Here is a 19,748-nt window from a genome sequence, read left to right on the forward strand (position 1 = left end):
GCCTTTGGCTCAGGTCATGATCCCAGAGTTCTGGGATGGAGCCCCATATAGGGCTTTGCTCGGCGGGGAGCCTGCTTCCTCCTCTCTCTCTCTCTGCCTACTTGTGATCTTTGTCTGTCAAATAAATAAAATCTTAAAAATAATGCACCTCCCTCGAATCTACAGTAACGTCCAGCCTTTCATTCGGGATGTGGCTTATCACCTCTACCTCTTTCCTTTTTTCCTAGCTCAAACTTGCCAAATGCTTATCTTCCTTCATGGTCTTTTTGATTTTCCTGTTTTACTAATAAAAACGTAACTTAAGGCCGGCTCATTTTCTCCTGGCCTCCCGCAGGCTTGGATACTTGGCCTTCCCACTGTTGTTCAGTTCCGAACAGCAAGCTCAGGGACGTATCAAGACTCGTTCCGCTTAAGCCGGCGACAGCCGGGGTTTCCCCAGCCTGCGCTGCTGAGGTCTGATCCCGCTCCTTTTTGTCCTCAGCTGCCTGGAGACACGAATGCCAAAAGGAAACTGCTGACAAATTTGCTTTAGAAAAATCACTCTTGTGACCGGCTGGGTGGACTCCCCGGCCACCCCTCCTCTTCCGAGGCAGGTATGTTTCCAAGTGAGATCGCGTCCTGCGGCCTCTAGATGGGCCGGAGAAGGGCCCGCTCCCTGGGAGGGAAACCCGGGCTGTCGCTCATGTGTTGTCTAAGTGTTGGGGACTCATCTGCGGAGCACCGAAGAGGCCGTGGGCTGCGCCGCATGGTCGGCCGGCTGCCGGGACGCTTGGGAGAGCAGCTCGGGGCTGACACGGAGAACTCACTCCCCCGCAGAGCCGCACAGCAGCCGGCAGCCCTCGGACTGTCTGCGGCTTGCCCGGACTCCAGCCCCTCCGGACTCTCTCTAGTGAGATCCTTCCTGAAACTCTGGCAGCACATCGAAACGCTCCCCCTTGGGCCTGCCTGCCCACCCGGCCACTATAGAATCTGGCCCCAAACCTTTAGGTCCCTCTTGTTTCTTAGAGAAGACTTTTCTTCCTGGCTCTCTGCCAATCGTGAGTCCCCTTGGCTCATCTCAAAACTGTGCTGGAGGGGCGCCTGGGTGGCTCAGTGGGTTAAAGCCTCTGCCTTCGGCTCAGGTCGTGATCCCAGGGTCCTGGGATCGAGCCCCACATCGGGCTCTCTGCTCAGTGGGGCGCCTGCTTCCCCCTCTCTCTCTGCCTACTTGTGATCTCTGTCTGTCAAATAAATAAATAAAATCTTTAAAAAAATAAACTGTGCTGGAGTCAGCTTGGCCTGGGCTTCCACCTGCACGGTGCTCGTACAGTGGGATCTCTCTGGGCTCAGGTTCCTCATCCGTCAAACAGAGCCGAAGAACTGTCCCTCGCAGGCTGTGGTGGGATGTGAGGAAATGCACGTGCGATGCCCAGACGGGAGCTCAATAATGTCTCCACCCAGCAACTTAGCATCATGGTGCCTCAGTTTTCCCATCTCAGAAATGGGGGTTACCCTCCAGTATTTAGCATCTGCGGCGGCGAAAGGCCTGAGTGAATGAGTGCCAGCGGGCCCCGTGGACAGTATGAGGTACGTGTAAGCTGCGGCTGTGACAGTGTTTATCATTCCTGGCTGTGTCCTGCACTCAGCTCCTGCCGCGGCCGGCATTCTTCTTTCTAGAAATGCATTCAGATCCTCTATGGCTCTGTCCACCTTCCGGGTGGGGTGTGAGGGCGCCATCATGGGTCCTCAGGCTTCTGTTGTTACCTGTGGGGCTTCTGTTTTGTGTATACAATGGGAAGACGCTGTGTTAACTCCTGGGGGAGCTTTTGTCTTTGTCTTGTGCATTTACGTCAGGAGTTTCTTCTCCTCTTGCTGTTGGACCTTGCTTGTCTTTCTCCAGACGTCATCCTGGCTACACCGACCCTCTCTGCTCTCTCTTTCCCTATGAACCCATTGTCTACAGCACTGTATTGAGTCTGGGGAACCTTCTTTCCCCAACCAGATGGCGGTCACTCCTGTGGGAGAGGCAGCAGAGCACGGTGGGTGAGCCCTCAGACTCCGGAGCCAGGCTGCCTGGGTCTGGATACCGCCACCGCCAACTGTGTGACTCTGGTTCACGTAACCTCTCCGTGCCTCAGTTTCTTCATTTGTAAAATGGGTGTTTTGGACTGAATGTGTGTGTTCCCGCCACAATCCATAAGGTGAAGCCCTGAATCCCAGAATTTGGAGCTGCGGCCTCTAAGAAAGTAAAGGTTAAGGTTAAATGAGGTCAGAAGGGTGGGGCCCTAATCTAATAGGATTAGTGCCCTTCAAGGAAGGGATGTCAGAGAGCCCCTTTTTTCAGTCTCTGCACACGTACTGAGGAGAGGCCACGAGAACGCGGGGAGTAGGTGGCCTCCTACAAGCCAGGAAGAGAGTCCTTGCCAGAAACCAGATCTGCCAGCGCCTCAGTTGGGGACCTCCAGCCTCCAGAACTGTGAGAAAGTTCCTTTCTGTTGCTTAGACCATTCAGTCTGTGGTGTTCTGTTGTGGTAGCCCGAGCAGACCAAGACAACGTGTAACACCGAGGATTACACAAGTTATGTGCCCCACGTCGGGCTCCCTGCTCAGCGGAGAACCTGCTTCTCCCTCTGCTCCGTGCTCCTGCTCTCTCTCCCTGTCTCTAGCTCTCCAATAAATATATGAATTCTTTAAAAAATGGGTTAAAATTAAATACAATAGAAATTCCGGGTCTCAGTCGCGCTAGACATAATTCAAGGGCTTCCTAGCCCCACGTCGCCAGGGGCCACTGTACTGGACAGAACATTTACAGCACTGTAGAAAAATCTACCAGACGGGACTGCTCTAGACCATCGGTTTCCAAATGGTTTTGACCATGACTTTCAGTAAGAAATACATTTGCTATCACACAGAGATTTTAATTACCAACACATAATTTCTACGACTGGAACAATTTTCCAACAATATTCACCACTACTGTTTGTGACGTACCCAATCATACTCTAGTTTACTCTTTTCTCCTTAATTGCTGAAGAAAGGATGCTGGACTTCACCCTTTAAATGGTCATGGTTTGGTTTTTTCCAAAATGCTAGCGCTCCTTGCGTGGTAGGAAGCAGAAGTGCGGGAATGGGAGAGTGACCGATTTTGAAGGCTTTTCCTCATTTCAGTCCCACAGGGACCTGCAGAAGAAGTGGTGACTCGGCCAAATTCAGTGCCTTGGTCAAGGTCTTAGAGCTAAGAAGGAGTGGGATGGGGATTTGAACCTGGGTCCTTCTGATCCCGGGGTGGCATCCCCATTCTCTTCCCAGTGCGAGGCCTCTCTGGGGAGTGGGAGCCTCCATGGCCATGGTTCCAGGCTCTGATCCTTCATGTGGAACCGTCTTGGAGTTTGATCTATGGAAGCCCCTTTTGTTTACTTCTCATTTTATCTTGAAATCTATTCTCCTTTTCAGACATTTAAAACCCTCATTTCAGGGTTCCCTGGGTGGTTCAGTCCATTAAGCATTTTACTCTTGATTTTGGCTCAGGTCATGATCTCAGGGGCATGGGATCGAGTCCCAAGTCGGGCTCCACGCTGGGCGTGGAGTCTGCTTCAGATTCTCTTTCTCTCCCTCCCTCGGCCCCTACCCTCAACTCTAAGGAAGTAAAAAATAGGGGCGCCTGGTGGCTCAGTGGGTTCAAGCCTCTGCCTTCGGCTCAGGTCATGATCCCAGGGTCCTGGGATTGAGCCCTGGATTGGGCTCTCTGCTCAGCAGGGAGCCTGCTTCCCCCCTCCTTCTGCCTGCCTCTCTGCCTACTTGTGATCTCTGTCAAATGAATAAATAAAATCTTTTAAAAAAATAAATAAAACGTTTACCTCATCCTAAGTAATATCACCTATGAAATCACTGGCTTAATGGCTCAGTTGTTTCCACCCCTAGACATGAGAAGGAAAAAAAACTTATACGTTTAACACTTTCTTTTCTCTTTTTAGTATTCAAGTAAAAGCCGGCTGCCTGAAGCCTAGGTTGGGCTGTCCACTGTGTGATCCAGGAATCTCGCGCAGCCGGCCGGCAGCTCTCAAGGCCTCAGCGCCATGATTCTCCAGGGGGTGCCGCCGGCTTTTTGGGTGTGACCGTTCCTCACGCGCAGGGCAGTCCACAGGGCCGGGTTATTTGGCATTCTGGGTCCTGCCTGTGGCAAGCCAGTAGCTCTTCCCTTTCCCGGGACGACTGGCACCCTCCCTCCCATTTTCAAACACATCCTCCTGGCAGGATGGCCCTGCCCTCGGGTCTAGGGAAAGCACACCGATGACAAGGATAAAGGTGTTGCAAACCCCGACAGCACGTGCTCGTGGAGAGGACACGGTAACAGCGCCCACCCTCTCCCAGACACTGAGCTGGCCCTGGCTCACCACGGCCTCCGTTTCACCGTCTTTCTCTTGCCCAAACTGAGCGCCTTCTTGCTGGAATTTGGAAACGCTCCCAGTCACACCACTGACCCAATCTCAGCCATTCAACAAGCTCTAGATTTTCAAATCTATTTTTAACCAAAGTTATAGTATCTTGAAACAGAAAGAATGAATTCTTGTCTTGAAGATTTGCATTTTTTAAGAGCGCAGGCCTTGGAGTCCAGCAAACTCTGGTTTGAATCTTGAGCTTAATACTTACAGCTGCCGTGAGCTTAGGCAAATCCCTAACCCTCTCTAACCTTTACTTTCCTCATCTGTAAAATGGGGGGAAAGAAACATGACGGGCTGCACAGGGTTGTCACAAATTCCTGGCACCTTTGCAGGATCCTATATGCACATGATGATAATGAAAATAATTATAATAAAATAAAACTAATAATGCTGATAGTCATCAGTTACATCATGCTATTATGTTTTAGAGGGTTTATATACATTAATTCATTTAGTTCTGAGTAATCTTATGAGGGAGGAATTATAATTACTCCCATTTTGCAGATGAGGACAGAGGCACAGAGAGGTTAAGTACTCACCCGAGGTCACACAGCTTTTAACTGCAGAGCTGGGTTATGAACCCAGGCCATTTGGCCCCAGAATCTTTGCCTTCAACCATTGCCTCATATTGTCTCTGGTAAAGGTCCACCAGACAGGGGAGGTTTGCAGTTCGTCCTTTGACTTTTTGCACCCATCAAAGACATTTCAAAATCTACTGAGAGCATGCCACCTCTGTGCTGGCATTCGGATTGGGTAGGCACTTACTAGAAATGCTTCACACTTACTGTAAAGTGGCTGGCTGCCTACATTACCTCCTTTACCTGCCAACGAGGGAGAGCCCAGAGGCCCCTGAAGCTGAGTGGGCAAAGGCAGAGTCTCAGGGGGTCCAGGAATGGTCTGGGAACAACCACTGAGAGGATCCGTTCCCAGGTCTGGATCTGGACTTGCTCCTAGTGACTCCCATCTCTCCGCGTGACTTGCAAGGCTTGGCAGAGACCTTTCATGGCTCCGGGTCTCCAGGGGGCAGAGGGCAAATGATGGTCAACCCTGCGGATCTGGTTACAAACAGCCTAGTCTCTGCTGTCACTGTTGGGGACTTAGCCAGGCCAGAGAGTCCGCGTGCCAGCACAGGGCATCCTCGTACAGCGGAGGAGCTGGGCCCAAGAGCAGGACTGTACACATTCCAGCTCTGATCTTACAACAGCCTACAAGGTATGTTTTCATCCTTGTTTTACAGAAGAGGCAACGGAGGTGCAGAACAGGATTTGCCCCAATGTGTGAAGTCACATTGTGTCTAAGATCACTCAGTGAACAGCAAAACGGGGTTCACACCAAAGTCTGACTTCGACGCCTGTGCCTCCACTGCCACCTTACTCGTTGGGTGTTTTCTCTGCTTTGAAGGTCACGGTTCTCTGCCAACCTTGCTTTTGCAAGCACCCCATTCATCCTGGGGTGGATCAAGGAAAGAGCTTTCTATGCCACAGCAAGTTCCTGCCGTCACCCAGCCTTTGGACAGGTGGAGACCAGCTTGGGCGTAAATGCCAGGGTCTCCCAGCTGTGGACGGCCCCTGCGGGTGCTCGAGTCCCCCAGCACGCATGCGTGTGGGGGCGGGGAGCTCTCAGGACTCTGCTTCCTTCCTGCCCCTGGCAACACACTGAACCAGCCCAGGGGGCAACCCGTGTTCCCGCCTTCCAGCCTACACCTCAGCAGGGTGTCAGCGGGTGTCTGGCCCTGGGCAGAGAGTCTTGAGATCTCTTATTCACTCCAAAATTTCTTTTTACAATGGAGCTGGGTTCTAATTCAGCTCCAAGTATACTTTCTTTTGCCTTCTCTTGGTTTCATTGGGTTTATGGGGAGATAGAAGAAGAAACCGAACTGTTGCATCTCCCAAAGCTACACGGCTTAATATTGGGGCAAATCCTAACCCTAGAGGAATGGGATGCTCCCACCACCTTCTCTAGGGATGCACGCTTGCACACATGCAGATATGTTACATTCAGTTTCAGGGGTTCATGTACTCTTCACAGAAGCCAAGGCAGAAGCAGGGCAAAGAGGGAAGACGGGGAAAATGAGGCCAGAACTTTCTCTAATGCGGAACCGCCATGCTTTGTTCACCCCGGGGCCATGTTGACCGGCATCTCCTCCCCTGCAGTCTGAGCGGGGAAGTCAAAGCCAAGAGAGCTGTGTTCCCTAGCGCCTCCACTCAGCTGAATGGAGGCCGCAGGGCTAGGTCAAGCGTCGGCCTTGGCCGTGAGTCCTATAGCCCTGTATGAAGTGGCAGCTCGGGAGGCTCCCCACTAAAGGGCTTTCTGGGTGAGTGCAGGTCAGTGAGCCCTGAGGATGGTCTCCTCAGCTCTTGAGCCATAAGCGCACCAGCTTTAGTTGAACCCGCACCTTGCCCCGCAATCCAGCCAACATTTTGGATGACGCGTCCTCTGGCCCAGCTTCCAAGCTGCTCCTGCACAAAGGTGAGGTGGCCTGGAGCGGGGAGCTGGTTGGCAGAATTTATGCCCAAGCTCAGCAGCTGGAGTCCGTGACCTTGTCGTATCTCTGTGTTGCATGCACGGCTTTTGAATCATTGTGAAATCAGGAGTTGTATTGTTCTAGCTCGTAGTAAGATAAACGATGTCTAACAATTTAAAGGGAACAGTTTGCCTTGGTACCGTGGAGTGCCCCCCTGCCCTCGCCCAGCCCCGGAACACGCGCTGCACCCCTGGTGGAAAGGCGCCTGCTTGTTGGGCACGTGCGGCGGGTCAGGCTGTGTGCGGGCGGATTTCATCTCTCCCCCATCATCATTACAACCTGGAAGCTCAGTTGTTCTTCTACCTGTTGAGCACATGAGGGAAATGAGGCAGAGGAGAGGGAGACCCCCGCCCCCGGCACACAGCCAGGCATGGGCGGAGCCAGGATGCCAAGGCAGATGGAATGGATTAGAAGGTGCTTGCCCGGAGCTCAGGACAGGTGTCCTGGAGAGCCTGAGATACAGCTGACCTTGGCGCCTACCCTGTCTCTGGAGTCTTCCCCCTGGGTGCTTTCACACGGGAGGCTGGGGGCCTGACTTGACGGAGCTCAGGTACCTGCTTCTAGCCTTGCCCTCTCTGGTCTGTTCACCCAGCAGCCCGACGGAGAGCCTCGGAACGTAAGTCAGATGGTGTTCTCCTGCTTAAAACCCCCCAGCGGCGTCCTGTCACCCTGGGAAGATCAGCCAAAGCCTCAGGATGGCCCAGAGCCCCGCGCGGTCCGCAGTGCGCTCCCACTGCCACTGTCACCCTCCCCGATCCTGCGCCGGCTTCCCTGTCTCCGGAACCTGCCAGCTCGGACCATGTCTCAGGGCCTCTGCCCTGCTCTTTGGTCTGCACTCTCCCTGTCCGGACACCCACGTGGCCTGCTCCGTCACCTGGTTCAGGTGTCTGCTCCAATGTGGCACAAGCCTTACCTGGTCGTAGCGAGTGAAACAACAGCTCCGGGACCGAGTCTGCTGGTCTCTCTTTGGGGCACTTTATCTGACATTAAATATTTGGTTGTTTGAGGTCTGCTTCCCCAGCTGGAAATTCAGTGCTTTAAGGGCGGGGATCTTGCTGGTCTCATCTGTCCCTGAGCCCACAGCCCCTGGGGGAGGGCTTCCCTGAAACTGCTGCTGCGACTGAGAGCAGACTCCCTTCTTTACAGATGGCCCCGCAGGCTCCGAGCAGAGAAGAGGGTCTTCTGACTTCAGCCCCTAACACCTAACCATCCATGCAGGGGCTGGTCTCGCTGGCTTTGGGTGGGCCATGGCCCTCTCCCGACTCCCACAGTCTCCCTGGGGAGCACCGGGAGGCTGCCCCGTGGACTTGGACAGGGGCTCCTGCGCCAGCAAGCTAACAGTTTTAACATGGGCACCACGGTTTCAGTTCTGCTGGGGTGCCGTCTGGCACCGGGGACATTTCTGAAAAGCATTTAGGGAGTAAAAGCTAACTGGCTTCCCTGGGCAGCTCCAGCTAGGAATTCAATTCTTCACCAGGAGGGGTGGCTTCCGCTTCGGAACCAATGAGGAATAGCCGGGGGGGCTAAAGACATTGCCTTGAAATACACAACAAATACACAGCAAAATACACAGCAGAACACCTGGCCCTCAGTCTCAGGTTCAACCCACACCAATAAAGTGCCCACTGTGTGTCAGGCCTTCTTACTGTGTGGGTCTTAACTCTTACCTCTGGCCGTCACTTTGGTATCTTCCCCGGGTGTCGCAGACACCCTCAACCCCATGTGCCCTCAACAGAAGGATGCGTTTCCCCCCTGCATTCCCACATCTGCCCATCTCAGAGGATGGCACTGTAACCCTAGTCAAGGCAAGCCTCCCGCCGCACCCCAACTCTTCTCTCTCCCTCATCCCCCATCCAACCCCTCAGGAGCCCTCTTGGCTTTAGTGCAACCCCGAAGCCTTGATCCAACCAACTTTCTTCTGTTGCTTGGACGACTGCAATAATTTCTTTGCTGGTCTCCCAGCCTCCACCCTTTGCCTCCTGTTGCCCATTCTCCACGCAGCAGCCAGAGCAGTCCTTTTAAAACATAAATGAGATCACACAGCTTTTCCTGTTTAATGCTCCCTGGCCCCACGCTGTGTACAGCACATAGGATAAACTCTGATATCCACGATCCATGTCTGGCCCACACCTCCCTCTCCAGACTCTCTTATCCCAGTCACCACTGTGCTTTCACTCATTCACTACAGTCACTGTGGCCTTCACACACTTCCCACCCCAGGGCCTTTGCATGTGCTGGTCCCACCTCTCTAGATCTCTACCTGGCTGGCTGCTGTCCTCTTTTAAGCCTCAGCTCAAGTGTCCCCTCCTCCAGAGGCCTCTCCTGACTCCCTCGAAAAACGCTGACCACCTCCTCACAGCCTACACCTCTCTCCCATCACTCACTATTATATCTCATTGTTGTATTTTCTTCACGACCATCTCATTAAACGGACTTTCTCATTTATGGATTTGTTTGGCTGTTTACTGCCGAGGCCCCAGGCATTGAAGGTGACACAGCTGGAGTTCCTGCCCTCATGGAGCCAACAGTTTAAGGAGGAGATCTTGAGAGACTAAAACCAGTCTGGATTTTTCAACTAAAGAGAGCCAATAATCGCTCTTCCTTGGCTAAAGCTAATCAGGTTTTGTGATTTGCAATCAGCCCACTGTATTACATTATGCTCCATAAATATTTGCTGAATTCAACTGCCATGTTTGTTTTGCTCTTTTGTTCTCTCCTTCCCTCCCAGCTCCCTCTTTTCCCCCAAGACACGAGGGGTCACTGTAAAGCGGGCCTGCACATTGCATCTGGCTGAAGGGACACTCCTGGGCTTGATACTCACAGAAAAACCTACCATGCCAATGTTCTCTTTTGTCATCAATGACTTTCTACATAGATCCTCTCTTTGATTCCTCAAAAACTTGAAAACAGAGCTACCCTATGACCCAGCAGTGGCACTACTCGGTATTTATCCCAAAGATGCAAATGTAGTGATCCAAAGGGCCACCCGCACCCCAATGTTTACAGCAGCAGTGTCCACAATAGCCAAACTATGGAAAGAGACCAGATGTCCTTCGAAGATGAATGGATAAAGAAGATGTGGTATATATACACAATGGAATACTATGCAGCTGTCAAAAAATGAAATCTTGCCATTTGCAATGACGTGGATGGAACTAGAAGGTATTACACTGAGCGAAATAAGTCAATCAGAGAAAGACAATTATCACATGATCTCACTCATGTGTGGAACTTAAGAAACAAAAACACAGGATCATAGGGGAAGGGAGGGAAAAATAAGAAGATGAAATCAGAGAGAAAGACAAACTGTAAGAGACTCTTAATCATAGGAAACAAACAGGGCTGCTGGAGGGGAGGTGGTGAGGGAACGAAAACCTTCCTGATGATACGTATTACTCATGCTCGGGGCCAACCAGGCTAGATCTGAATTCAGAGCCTTCATATTTCTACTTCACAGGCTAGTCCCAGGGATTTTTGATTCCAGGAAGAAATATTCCTGCTAAGATAAACTGGGATGTTCTTTCATACACAGGATAATTTTAAGTTACCTTCATTTTTCAATCTGGTAAACCAAAAACACAAATACAATTTGCAAAGCCATTTGATCCCTCAGTTAATCCTCTTATCAGCCAAAACAACAACAACAACAACAAAGCCACACCAAACCCCTTCTCACCTTGTAGAAAGCTGCTTGCTCTTTCATCAGAGGTAAGTCATGCATTGTATTTCCCTCCTTGCTCTGGCTACTAGGGAGCTCAGAGAGATTAACTCTGAACTTCACTGCAGGAGTTGGCCTCAGCTAGATTTTTTGGTACAGTGCTTTACCCTTATTAATTAACTTAGCTTTCTATTCCTTTGCTTTGCTTTAATAATTCAATTTTAAATATGTTTTCCATTTGAAATCCTTCTCAAATCTTTCTGCCACAGGCTGGATATAAACAAAGGAGTTAAATTCATTTCTGATGCTACCTCCTTCCCCTTTCCTATCTCTTTTGCTACTTGCTTCGGGCACAGAAGCAGACACTAAATAAGCACCAGTCCCTCTGCTTGCTCTCTCTCTCTGTAAAACGTGTTTTCAGGGGAATGTAAATTGTTTTTAAAAGCTTCCATCCTGGCCCACTGCTAATTATTACTGACCCAGGAGGATCTGTACTAATTTGCCTCAATAAACTTATTAAATAGTAAGTTTCAGGAGGAAGCGACCGCATGGCCTTAATTGGATTAGCGAAACCGCCAGTGGTCATCGCCGCCAGAGTGGCGAGAAGCCCACTGGCCTCATGGGGCAGCTGTGGCGCTCAGCTGGCCAAGTGTGTTTTCAATAAACTGTCGCTGGCCACAGCGTTGTGCCTTCTTGGGGGTTGTCAGCAAAAGTTTCTAGCCTCCAAAGGAGAAAGGAAAAGCAGAAAAGAGAGAAGGCCGCATCTCTTCCCCTGAACTGCCGCAGGTCGTTAAGCATGGGGTCTATGACGCGGGACGGGGCGGGGGGTGCCAAACCTCCAGGTCGTTGAAGAACAGATGCGTATCTGCAAGGTTGAAGATCATTTCTTCCATCATCAGGCCGATGCGCACCGACGTCGTGGTGTCCTGGTAGAAAGAAAGGACAGAGTCACCTGCCGGCGGTGCCTCTCTCTCCCATCCCCCTGCTGACAGGCAGTCAGAGTCATTCCTGATGGGCTTCCACGTGGTCTCAGCTGTGTCTCCATGTGCGGTCAGGGTGACGATGCCTGACGGCTTCCGAGATTTCCCTTCTAGGCGCCCCTAGTTTCTACTAGCCCTCTCCCCCAAATGTCCCCGCAACTGCGACTGTGCTCAGCGTTGTCAGATCCAGGAATGGCAGCAAGAAAAAAGGCCCCCCCAAAAGCCTTTCCCTTTCCAGGGAGGCCTAGAAGACTGCAGGGAAGCAGCGCAGACTGTCTAAAACCCACCGCGAGAGCCGACATGTATGTTGGTTGTCTCTTTACTATGGTCTCTATGGATGTCGTCATACTCCTCCCGATACGTGCACTATCATGGTGACCTCACAGGAGGATTAATTATAAAAACAAGCGCACAAACAAAACCCCATGATGGCCCATCCTTACCCCGGAAATCTAGGCCGCCATTAAAAAAGCAAAGTCATGTGGGAGTTCCTGATGTAAAACTATCACCAAGATATGAAGGAAAAACTGTGCAGTAAAAGGATCCCTTCTCTCTCCCTCTCCCCTATACACAGGCTGTGGTAGACTGCGGGACTCTTCACCCATATTTGGGGTCTCTTCCTGGAGAGCTTCTCCCTGTAGGAGGGTGACCCACACTGGGGACACACGACACCCATGGGTCCAATCTGGTTTGCTGCTTGTTGGCATATGGCTCATAAGCTAGGAATGAATTTCCACATTAAAAGAATTTTTTGAGAGAGAGAGAGAGTGCATGTGTGTGCAAGTGTGGGGAGGGGAAGAGGGAGAAAGAATCTTTGGCAGGCTCCACACCCAGCATGGAGCCCGATGCAGGGCTTGACCCCATGATCCTGAGGTCATAACCTGAGCGGAAATCAAGAGTTGGACACTCAACCAACCGAGCTACCCAGGCGCCCCTGACTTTTTCCATTCTTCAACAGTGTGTTATCTATGGCAAGTTTGGCGCTTTAAAGGCAAAGGAGAGCAGGAGCCACAGAGACCAGGTGTCCTGCAAAGCCTAAAATATTTACTATCTGGCCCTTTGTAGGAAAAGTCTGGCGACCCCTGAAATATACCCTCCCTGTTTGACTCAGATGCGACTGTGTGACTTGCGTGGGTAATGATATGTGAGCAGAAGTTGTGTTTCATTTCTGGTCCGAAGCTTTAAAATCAAGTGCATGGTACTGGGTATTTAGCCCAAAGATTCAGATGTGGTGAAAAAAAAGGGCCATCTGTACCCCAATGTTCATAGCAACAATGGCCACAATTGCCAAACTGTGGAAAGAGCCAAGATGCCCTTCAACAGATGAATGAATAAAGAAGATATGGTCCATAGATACAATGGAATAGTACGCCTCCATCAGAAAGGATGAATTCCCAACTTTTGTATCAACATGGACAGGACTGGAGGAGATTACGCTGAGTGAAATAACTCAGACAGAGAGAGTCAATGATCATATGGCTTCACTTACTTGTGGAGCATAAGGAATAACACGGAGGACATTAGGAGAAGGAAAGGAAAAGTGAATTGGGGGAAATCAGAGAGGGGAGAAAAACCATGAGACACTGTGGACTCTGAGAAACAAACTGAGCATTCTGGAGGGGAGGGTGGGGGGGGGTTGGTGAGCCTGGTGGTGGGTATTAAGGAGGGCATGTATTGGATGGAGTACTGGGCATGGTGCAAAAACAATGAATCTTGGAACCCTGAAAAAATAAAACAAAAAAACAAAAAAAACCCCAATAAAAGCCAGTGTATGGTTGGTCATGCTCTCTCCTCCTACTTCACAAGGCTAAATGTTCCAGAGACAAGATGATGTGGGTCAGAGCTGCAACAAACCAGGACGGGCATATACTATAAAAGAGAAGTGGAAGATGTCTTGGAGATGCTTGTTACTGCAGCATAACCTCACCTATCCTAACTGATACATGTGAAAAATACTCAGCACGATGGCTCTCAGTTCTGGCTGCACACTGCAATGACTGGGAGCACGTAAAAATCCTGATGCTCAGGCCCTCTCCTGGGCCAATAAAATCAGAATTTCTGAGGAGGGAGTCCAGGCATCAGACATTTGGAAATCTCTCCACCCTCCTAATTTCAATGTGTGGCCAAGGTAAGAACCACTGGTCTAAAAGGATATACAACACTTGGTAATAGTCCAGGTTAATATCTATTAAGTGCTTTCTCTGTGCCACTGTACAAATTAACTCAATTAGGCCCCACAAAGACTTATGAGTTGTGCATTATTATTTTCCCATTTTACAGATGAGAAAACTGAGGCCCAAAACGATTAGGTAACTTGCTCAAAGCCCCGCAGCTAGTGGGTGCTGGGATGTGAACTCAGGTTATGGAGCCCCAGAGCAGCCCTGCTTGTGCAGAGGCCTTGGAAAGGCTGTGGGGGCAGGAGGCGTGAAGGGGACCTTATACACGTCTTTTCCTGCTTGAATTTTTCACCAGGAGGCTGTCTCACTTCTAATAAAAAATAAATAATTAACGACATAAACCCTTCTTGACCCTGAAAAAAAAAGGGGGAAAAATGCAGCTGGTGGTGATCTCAGCTCACACACACAACTGTGAAGAATCAAGCCCAGGAACACAGAAATTCGGTGAAACACCTCATGAGGGCCCCAGAAGCCAAAGCTTAGCACTCCGGGTCCTGGCTGGAAGGCGGCAGGGTACTCAGCGAGAAATGAAGAAAAAACGAGGAATGCAAACGTTTTGGGTCAAGCAGGGAATTGGTGTGTGACCCGGGAAATGGTCTTGGGGTGGGGGATGTTTCCACACATGACTCACCCCTGAACCATTTCACCCCTGCGCGATTGTACGTTCTGAAGCCGCGCACCCAACCACGGGGGAGCAGGCTTCGTGCGCTGGACGAGAGTGAGAAGCTGCCGTATACACTCATCCGCTGAAAGAATTTATATAGAAAAATGTCTGCTCCCAGGCCAGCGCATCAACCAGGAAAAGCAATTATTGCGTATGGGATGGGCTGTCTGTGAAAAGTATTTTGTGTAGCTAGAAGGCGGCAAGTGCTCAATATTGATACAGCTGAAATGACATCTTATTGATAGCAGCAGGATGTGGGGAGGAAGTCTGCATGTGTGTGATGGGGGCCAGGGTGAGGAAAGAGAGCTAAATTCTCATCCTCTAGTTTGGGAAGTCAGGGAGCATGCCTAAAATGGAATTGAAAAATCAAGAAGTAATAACATAAGCAGGTTATTTAGAAATTTGGAGGTAAGTACCAAAAGAATCGGCAAGGGTAGAAAGTTGTTGCCTGTGGGCAGAAAGAAACGGTATGTGTGGGGTCCACTGGGGACTGCTGTTTCCTCTAACACTTTCCTTTGTAGATCTACATGAGTTTTAAACTCTATGCATGGATTTCCTAGATTAAAAAAGCAAAATTAAAAATAAAAGGGAACATACTGAGTAATTCCCTAGAGAAAAACCCATGCAGAGGAACAGGGGACATGTAAAAAGTCCTTCATTACAGAATTATTTGTAAATACCAAAGATTGAACAATTTAGCTGTCTGGCCAAAGGTTACTAGAGAAATAAAATGTAGTATATTCGTTCGGTGGAAAACTAAATTTAATTGAAAGAAATGAACCACATCTCCACATATTAATAGGGACATGTCAAAAAATAATACCAAGTGAAATTAACAGTTTTCTGAAAGTTATGTACTGCATGTTACTGGCATTTACTAGAAACACACACAATGCTACTACCTATTTTCCATAGTCACTTTATATTTATAAATTTCTGGAAGGTTACACCCAGGGTCAGAACAGTAACTACTTCTGGAAGGCACAGTGGAGGGGACAGGAATTCGAGGTAAAGATGAACGTAAACTTTAGCACGAGCTAGAATATTCTAAGTTGTTTTGAAAGAGAAGGGATTCACATACTTATCATATAATCAAAATTAAAACAAAATTTTGAGGCACTTGTCTCAGTTGGTGGAATGTGAGACTCTTGATCTCAGGGTTGTAGATCTGAGCTCCTGTTGGGTGCAGAGATGACTTAAAAATAAAATCTTTAAAAAAATTTCAAACAAAATGTTAAAAACACCCAGATGTTTCTGAGGGCAACCTTTAGAATGCTCATCTACTCCTGGAGAATTCTCATTGTTTCAGGTTTTCCTAAAATCTGCCTTCATGCTGGCTGGGGATTGTTCTGAATTCTGTAGGTGGGACCTCTTTTTAAGGAATTTGATATAAACTAGCTGTAAGAGGCAGAAAAGCCTGGAAGAGCCCAACTGTCCCAGGAATTAAGTAATATTAAAGTGTGACCCTGAGCCAGACCACTTTATCCAAGTAGAAAATGTTTTTCCAGGATTGCAAAGACTGAGAAACAAAAGGCGGGGGGTGGGGACTCCACAGTAATTAACATGAAACACATCCACAGTGAGGGCAACAGAAAGCCCCTGGTTTTGTCTCTTGCTACCTGCCCAATCTGTTCCTAATTTACTCCACAAACACACCGCCTTGGTCTGTTGGCTAAAGTCGCTCTGTGCAAGTTGGAGGGGGATTCTCTTTCTGATCTAGCCCGTCACCCTGTCAAATAAACCCTCACACAGGGAAACCTTCACGCCACGTTCTTCAGCTACAAACAGGCCAATGACCCATTCACACTCACTCTGACCCCTCTCATACCCGAGGTCACGGTGAGGTTTATGCAGCAGACACTCCACCAGCACTGGTCATTGTCAAAATCCCCCAGGCCACGTCCTCGAACCCTTACGCCAAGAACCTGTGTCTGTAAACCCAAAACACCCGAACACCCCAAATCAGGTGGTACTGTACGAAAACCACCTCTTAATCATGACATACTCTTTGGATTAAAAAATCATCAGCTTGTTTAGGTTCATTTCCTAAATAAGCAACAGCACACCCAGATTGTTTTTAACAAATGATCAATTTAAACCAGAAAGGAGAACTGAAAAAAGGGATATTTCCCCCCCCCAAATAGGCTTCTATTTGTAACTTGTCCATCAAAGGACCGTGCTGGGGGCAGGTGGTGTTGGGTGGACAGAACGTCATCTTTGTTTGATTGACAGTTTGGGGTGGTTCTCTCCCAGAGAGGGGACAGATCAAAGGCACTTCAGATTTTTTCTACGTGTTCTACGGGACGCTGAGAGTGACGTGGTGAGCTGTGCTGTGCGAGCGTTCATTCAGGAGGCAGATGTGGAGGCTCCAAAGCCTTGACACCTTGCCTCAGGTTGGGAGCTGTGGACCTGGACGCAGCTCTGGGATCTAATTATTATGCCTTCCTGGTGAAGTTCTCTAACAAGAGGAGGATGGCAGGAACTTTCTCCACCTGGGCTGCTCTAAGATCTGCCCTGTGGATTGGTAACTCAGTTGTCTTGTGATGCACGCACGGTTGTGTCTCCTAGATGGACGGGATACAGTAAGAGCGTGAAAACGAAAATCTTTCCTCAAAGGAAATTAATCTGATGTCAAACAAACTCGAATGAAGAAAACAGCCTACGATTCTTGGAGGTTTCTATCTCTGAACACAAATGTTATTCGGGTTAATTAAGACAACAGTGGCTGTTTAATACCAAGCCTCCATCATGCCCAAATGTACAAGATCCCCATTTCAAGCCATATTCTTGGACGTCTACTTCCCATTCCTCTATCTATTAGAAGGCAACATTTTCATTTCAAAAGGAGTCCAAGTTTTTAACCAGTCATTTAAATGAGTAACTCTACCTGTCTACTATAGATCTCTTCTCTGAGCTAACCCTGTTTTCTGTTTTTAAGCATGTAGTGCTTTGGTTGTAGATGGTTTTAATGCATGTTTCATTCAAAGAAGTGAGATCCGCACACTATTTATTCAACATCACAACAACCCTTTGAACAAAAGCAGGGTTCGTCCTAATCTAATCCTGAAACTTCAGGTGACTGAAGGCCTTAAGGTTATTTCGAGGCTGGTTAAGTGATAATGTTAACAGCCACTTTTTGAATGCTCTGGAGTAGAGACTAAGAGAGTGGGCTCTCAGCCAGACTGCTTATGTCCAAGGCCAATTCCACCTCTTACCAGTGAGATGACCTTATACCATTACTTAACTTCAGCACGCCGCCTCAGTCTGTCTTCTGTAAAATGGGGTTTTACTTACCACACAGGGTTGTTGTAAGAATCAAATGGCTTTTTCAAAGTGCTGGTTATAATCGTTACTGAAAGTTTACTTTAATGGCCAGAATTACCAAAGAAAAAAAAAGAATGGAAGAAATATAAGAGAATCTGTGGCCCACGGTCTGTTTTTGTAAATAAAGTTTTATTGCAACACAGTGATGCCCATTTGTCCACTTAATGTTTATGGCTGCTTTTGTGCTACAGTGGCAGAGCTGATAGTTGCTACAGAGCCTAGCCTAAGTCTAAAATATTTATTATCTATCTATCTATCTGAGATAGAGGGCAAGATGATGAGTGGGGATGGGGTGAGGGAGAGGGGCAGAGGGAGAGAGAGAGGCAGGCTCTCCACTGAGTGGGGAGCACAATGTAGGACTCAATCCCAGGACCCCGGGATCACTACCTGACCCAAAGCTCAACCTACTGAGCCATCTAAGTGCCCCTTATTACCCCTTTATAGGAAAAGTTTGCCAATGCCCAGAATAGATGACAAATACCCAAGTATGCCATTCCCAGTAATGGTGAACTTCTATTTTAGTTGGAGTGTGTGTTTGTGTGTGTTTGAGACAGAGGGAGGGTGGGGGAGGGGCAGAGATGGGTCATGGTATAAAATGCCTCTCTTCCTGAGGCAGCTTTGGGACTAGAACTCAGGTCTGATCTGACACCATAGTCCACAATCCTCTGGTTATGCCATGATGCCTGTCAGGGTGTCTTTGCTCTGAGGACGTGTCTACCTTCCATGATTCAGCTGTGTGACTGGAAAGAAGCGTGATGTCGCCCTTGGGATATCCTGATGGACCAGGCCCAGCACCCAGCAGTCTCCACAGGAGCTGAGTCATTTGGTTGGTTTCCTGTGGGGTCCCTGCTGTGAAGCGTTGGAGGTCGTCTGTCAGGAAAGGGTTAACTAGGCAGGCCCATGTTGCTAGAACCCTTTGCATTCCTAAGCGGGTCCTTTTCAAGACTGATCCTTGGCCGGCTCCTGACGGATGAGCTCTGAGTCCTTGGGCTGTGCAGTACAGGTTGATCAGACGGTGTCTGCTAACAATGGAATTAGGGAGAGTGCCCGATTTTGTTTTGGGGGCTGGAGTCTGGGTCGCTGAGGTGCTGTGTGCCTACAGCACAGAGCCCAGTAAGATCCTGGACACCAGGGCTCAGATGAGCGCCAGTGGTTGGCCACACCAGGCATGTGTTGTCAGATCAGTGCCGGCGGAAGTCACTGGAACGTCTGTGCTCCACTGGGAGAGGATTCTGGAAGGTGGTCTCTACTTTCTCCTGGATCTTCTTCCATGTGCCTTTTCCCTTTGCTGATTTTAACCTGTGTCCTTTCACTGTAAGAAACTCTAACTGTGAACATAATAGCTCTTCTGAGTCCTGTGGGTCCTCCTAGCAGCTCATCGAGCCTGGGGGTGGTCTTGAGGGAAACACCGACTAGTGAGGTAAAGGGGCAGTGGCATGATATTGTGCAGAGACCTAATCTCTCTGGGAATGAACTTTCAACTCTATAAATAAGCAGTTATTAATTTTTAGCAAAAAATAATACCCATTATTGGCCTCCCAGGATGATTTCGTAACCCAGGCCTGGGCTGAGCCATTGTGACGGATGGTCGGTCATGTGGCCAATGGAAGCCCCTGAGAATTGGCACCAGGACGTTAGCTGTAACTGCTGGGAAAGTGGCAGCTTCTCAACCCCGGTGCGAGCTGGGAGAACTTCTGCCGGAAGTTGCCGGCAGCCATCTTTGTCACCACACTGGCAGAGCCTCCCTGACAGGGCATATAGGTTCAGACAAAATTATGTGGGGGCTGGATCCCACTGTTCCTGAAGTCCCCTTTGGGACATATTGGTCATAGGAGTAGATACATTTTCCCTTTTGGCTTAAACTAATGTGTGTTGAGCTTTTGTCACTTATAATCTAAAATTCTTGACTCTGCTTGGCTGTCTCCCCATGTCTGGGCAAAACTGGGTGTTTCCAACATTGCCAGTGTCCAGTGGTCAAGCTCAAATGTTTCTCCACATCT

At 49.1% G+C, this 19,748-nt stretch overlaps 1 protein-coding gene across 1 annotated transcript in view; it reads right to left on the minus strand.

Moving 5' to 3' along the window:
* EYA2 (EYA transcriptional coactivator and phosphatase 2) overlaps positions 1–19,748 on the minus strand; it is a 189,616-nt gene that overhangs the window by 39,227 nt on the left and 130,641 nt on the right. Inside the window, 1 exon segment of the mRNA XM_032350455.1 lies at positions 11,440–11,529. Within this exon segment, the coding sequence (XP_032206346.1) occupies positions 11,440–11,529 (90 nt within the window).

Source organism: Mustela erminea, chromosome 7 (assembly GCF_009829155.1).
Source record: "Mustela erminea isolate mMusErm1 chromosome 7, mMusErm1.Pri, whole genome shotgun sequence".
NCBI lineage: Eukaryota > Metazoa > Chordata > Mammalia > Carnivora > Mustelidae > Mustela > Mustela erminea.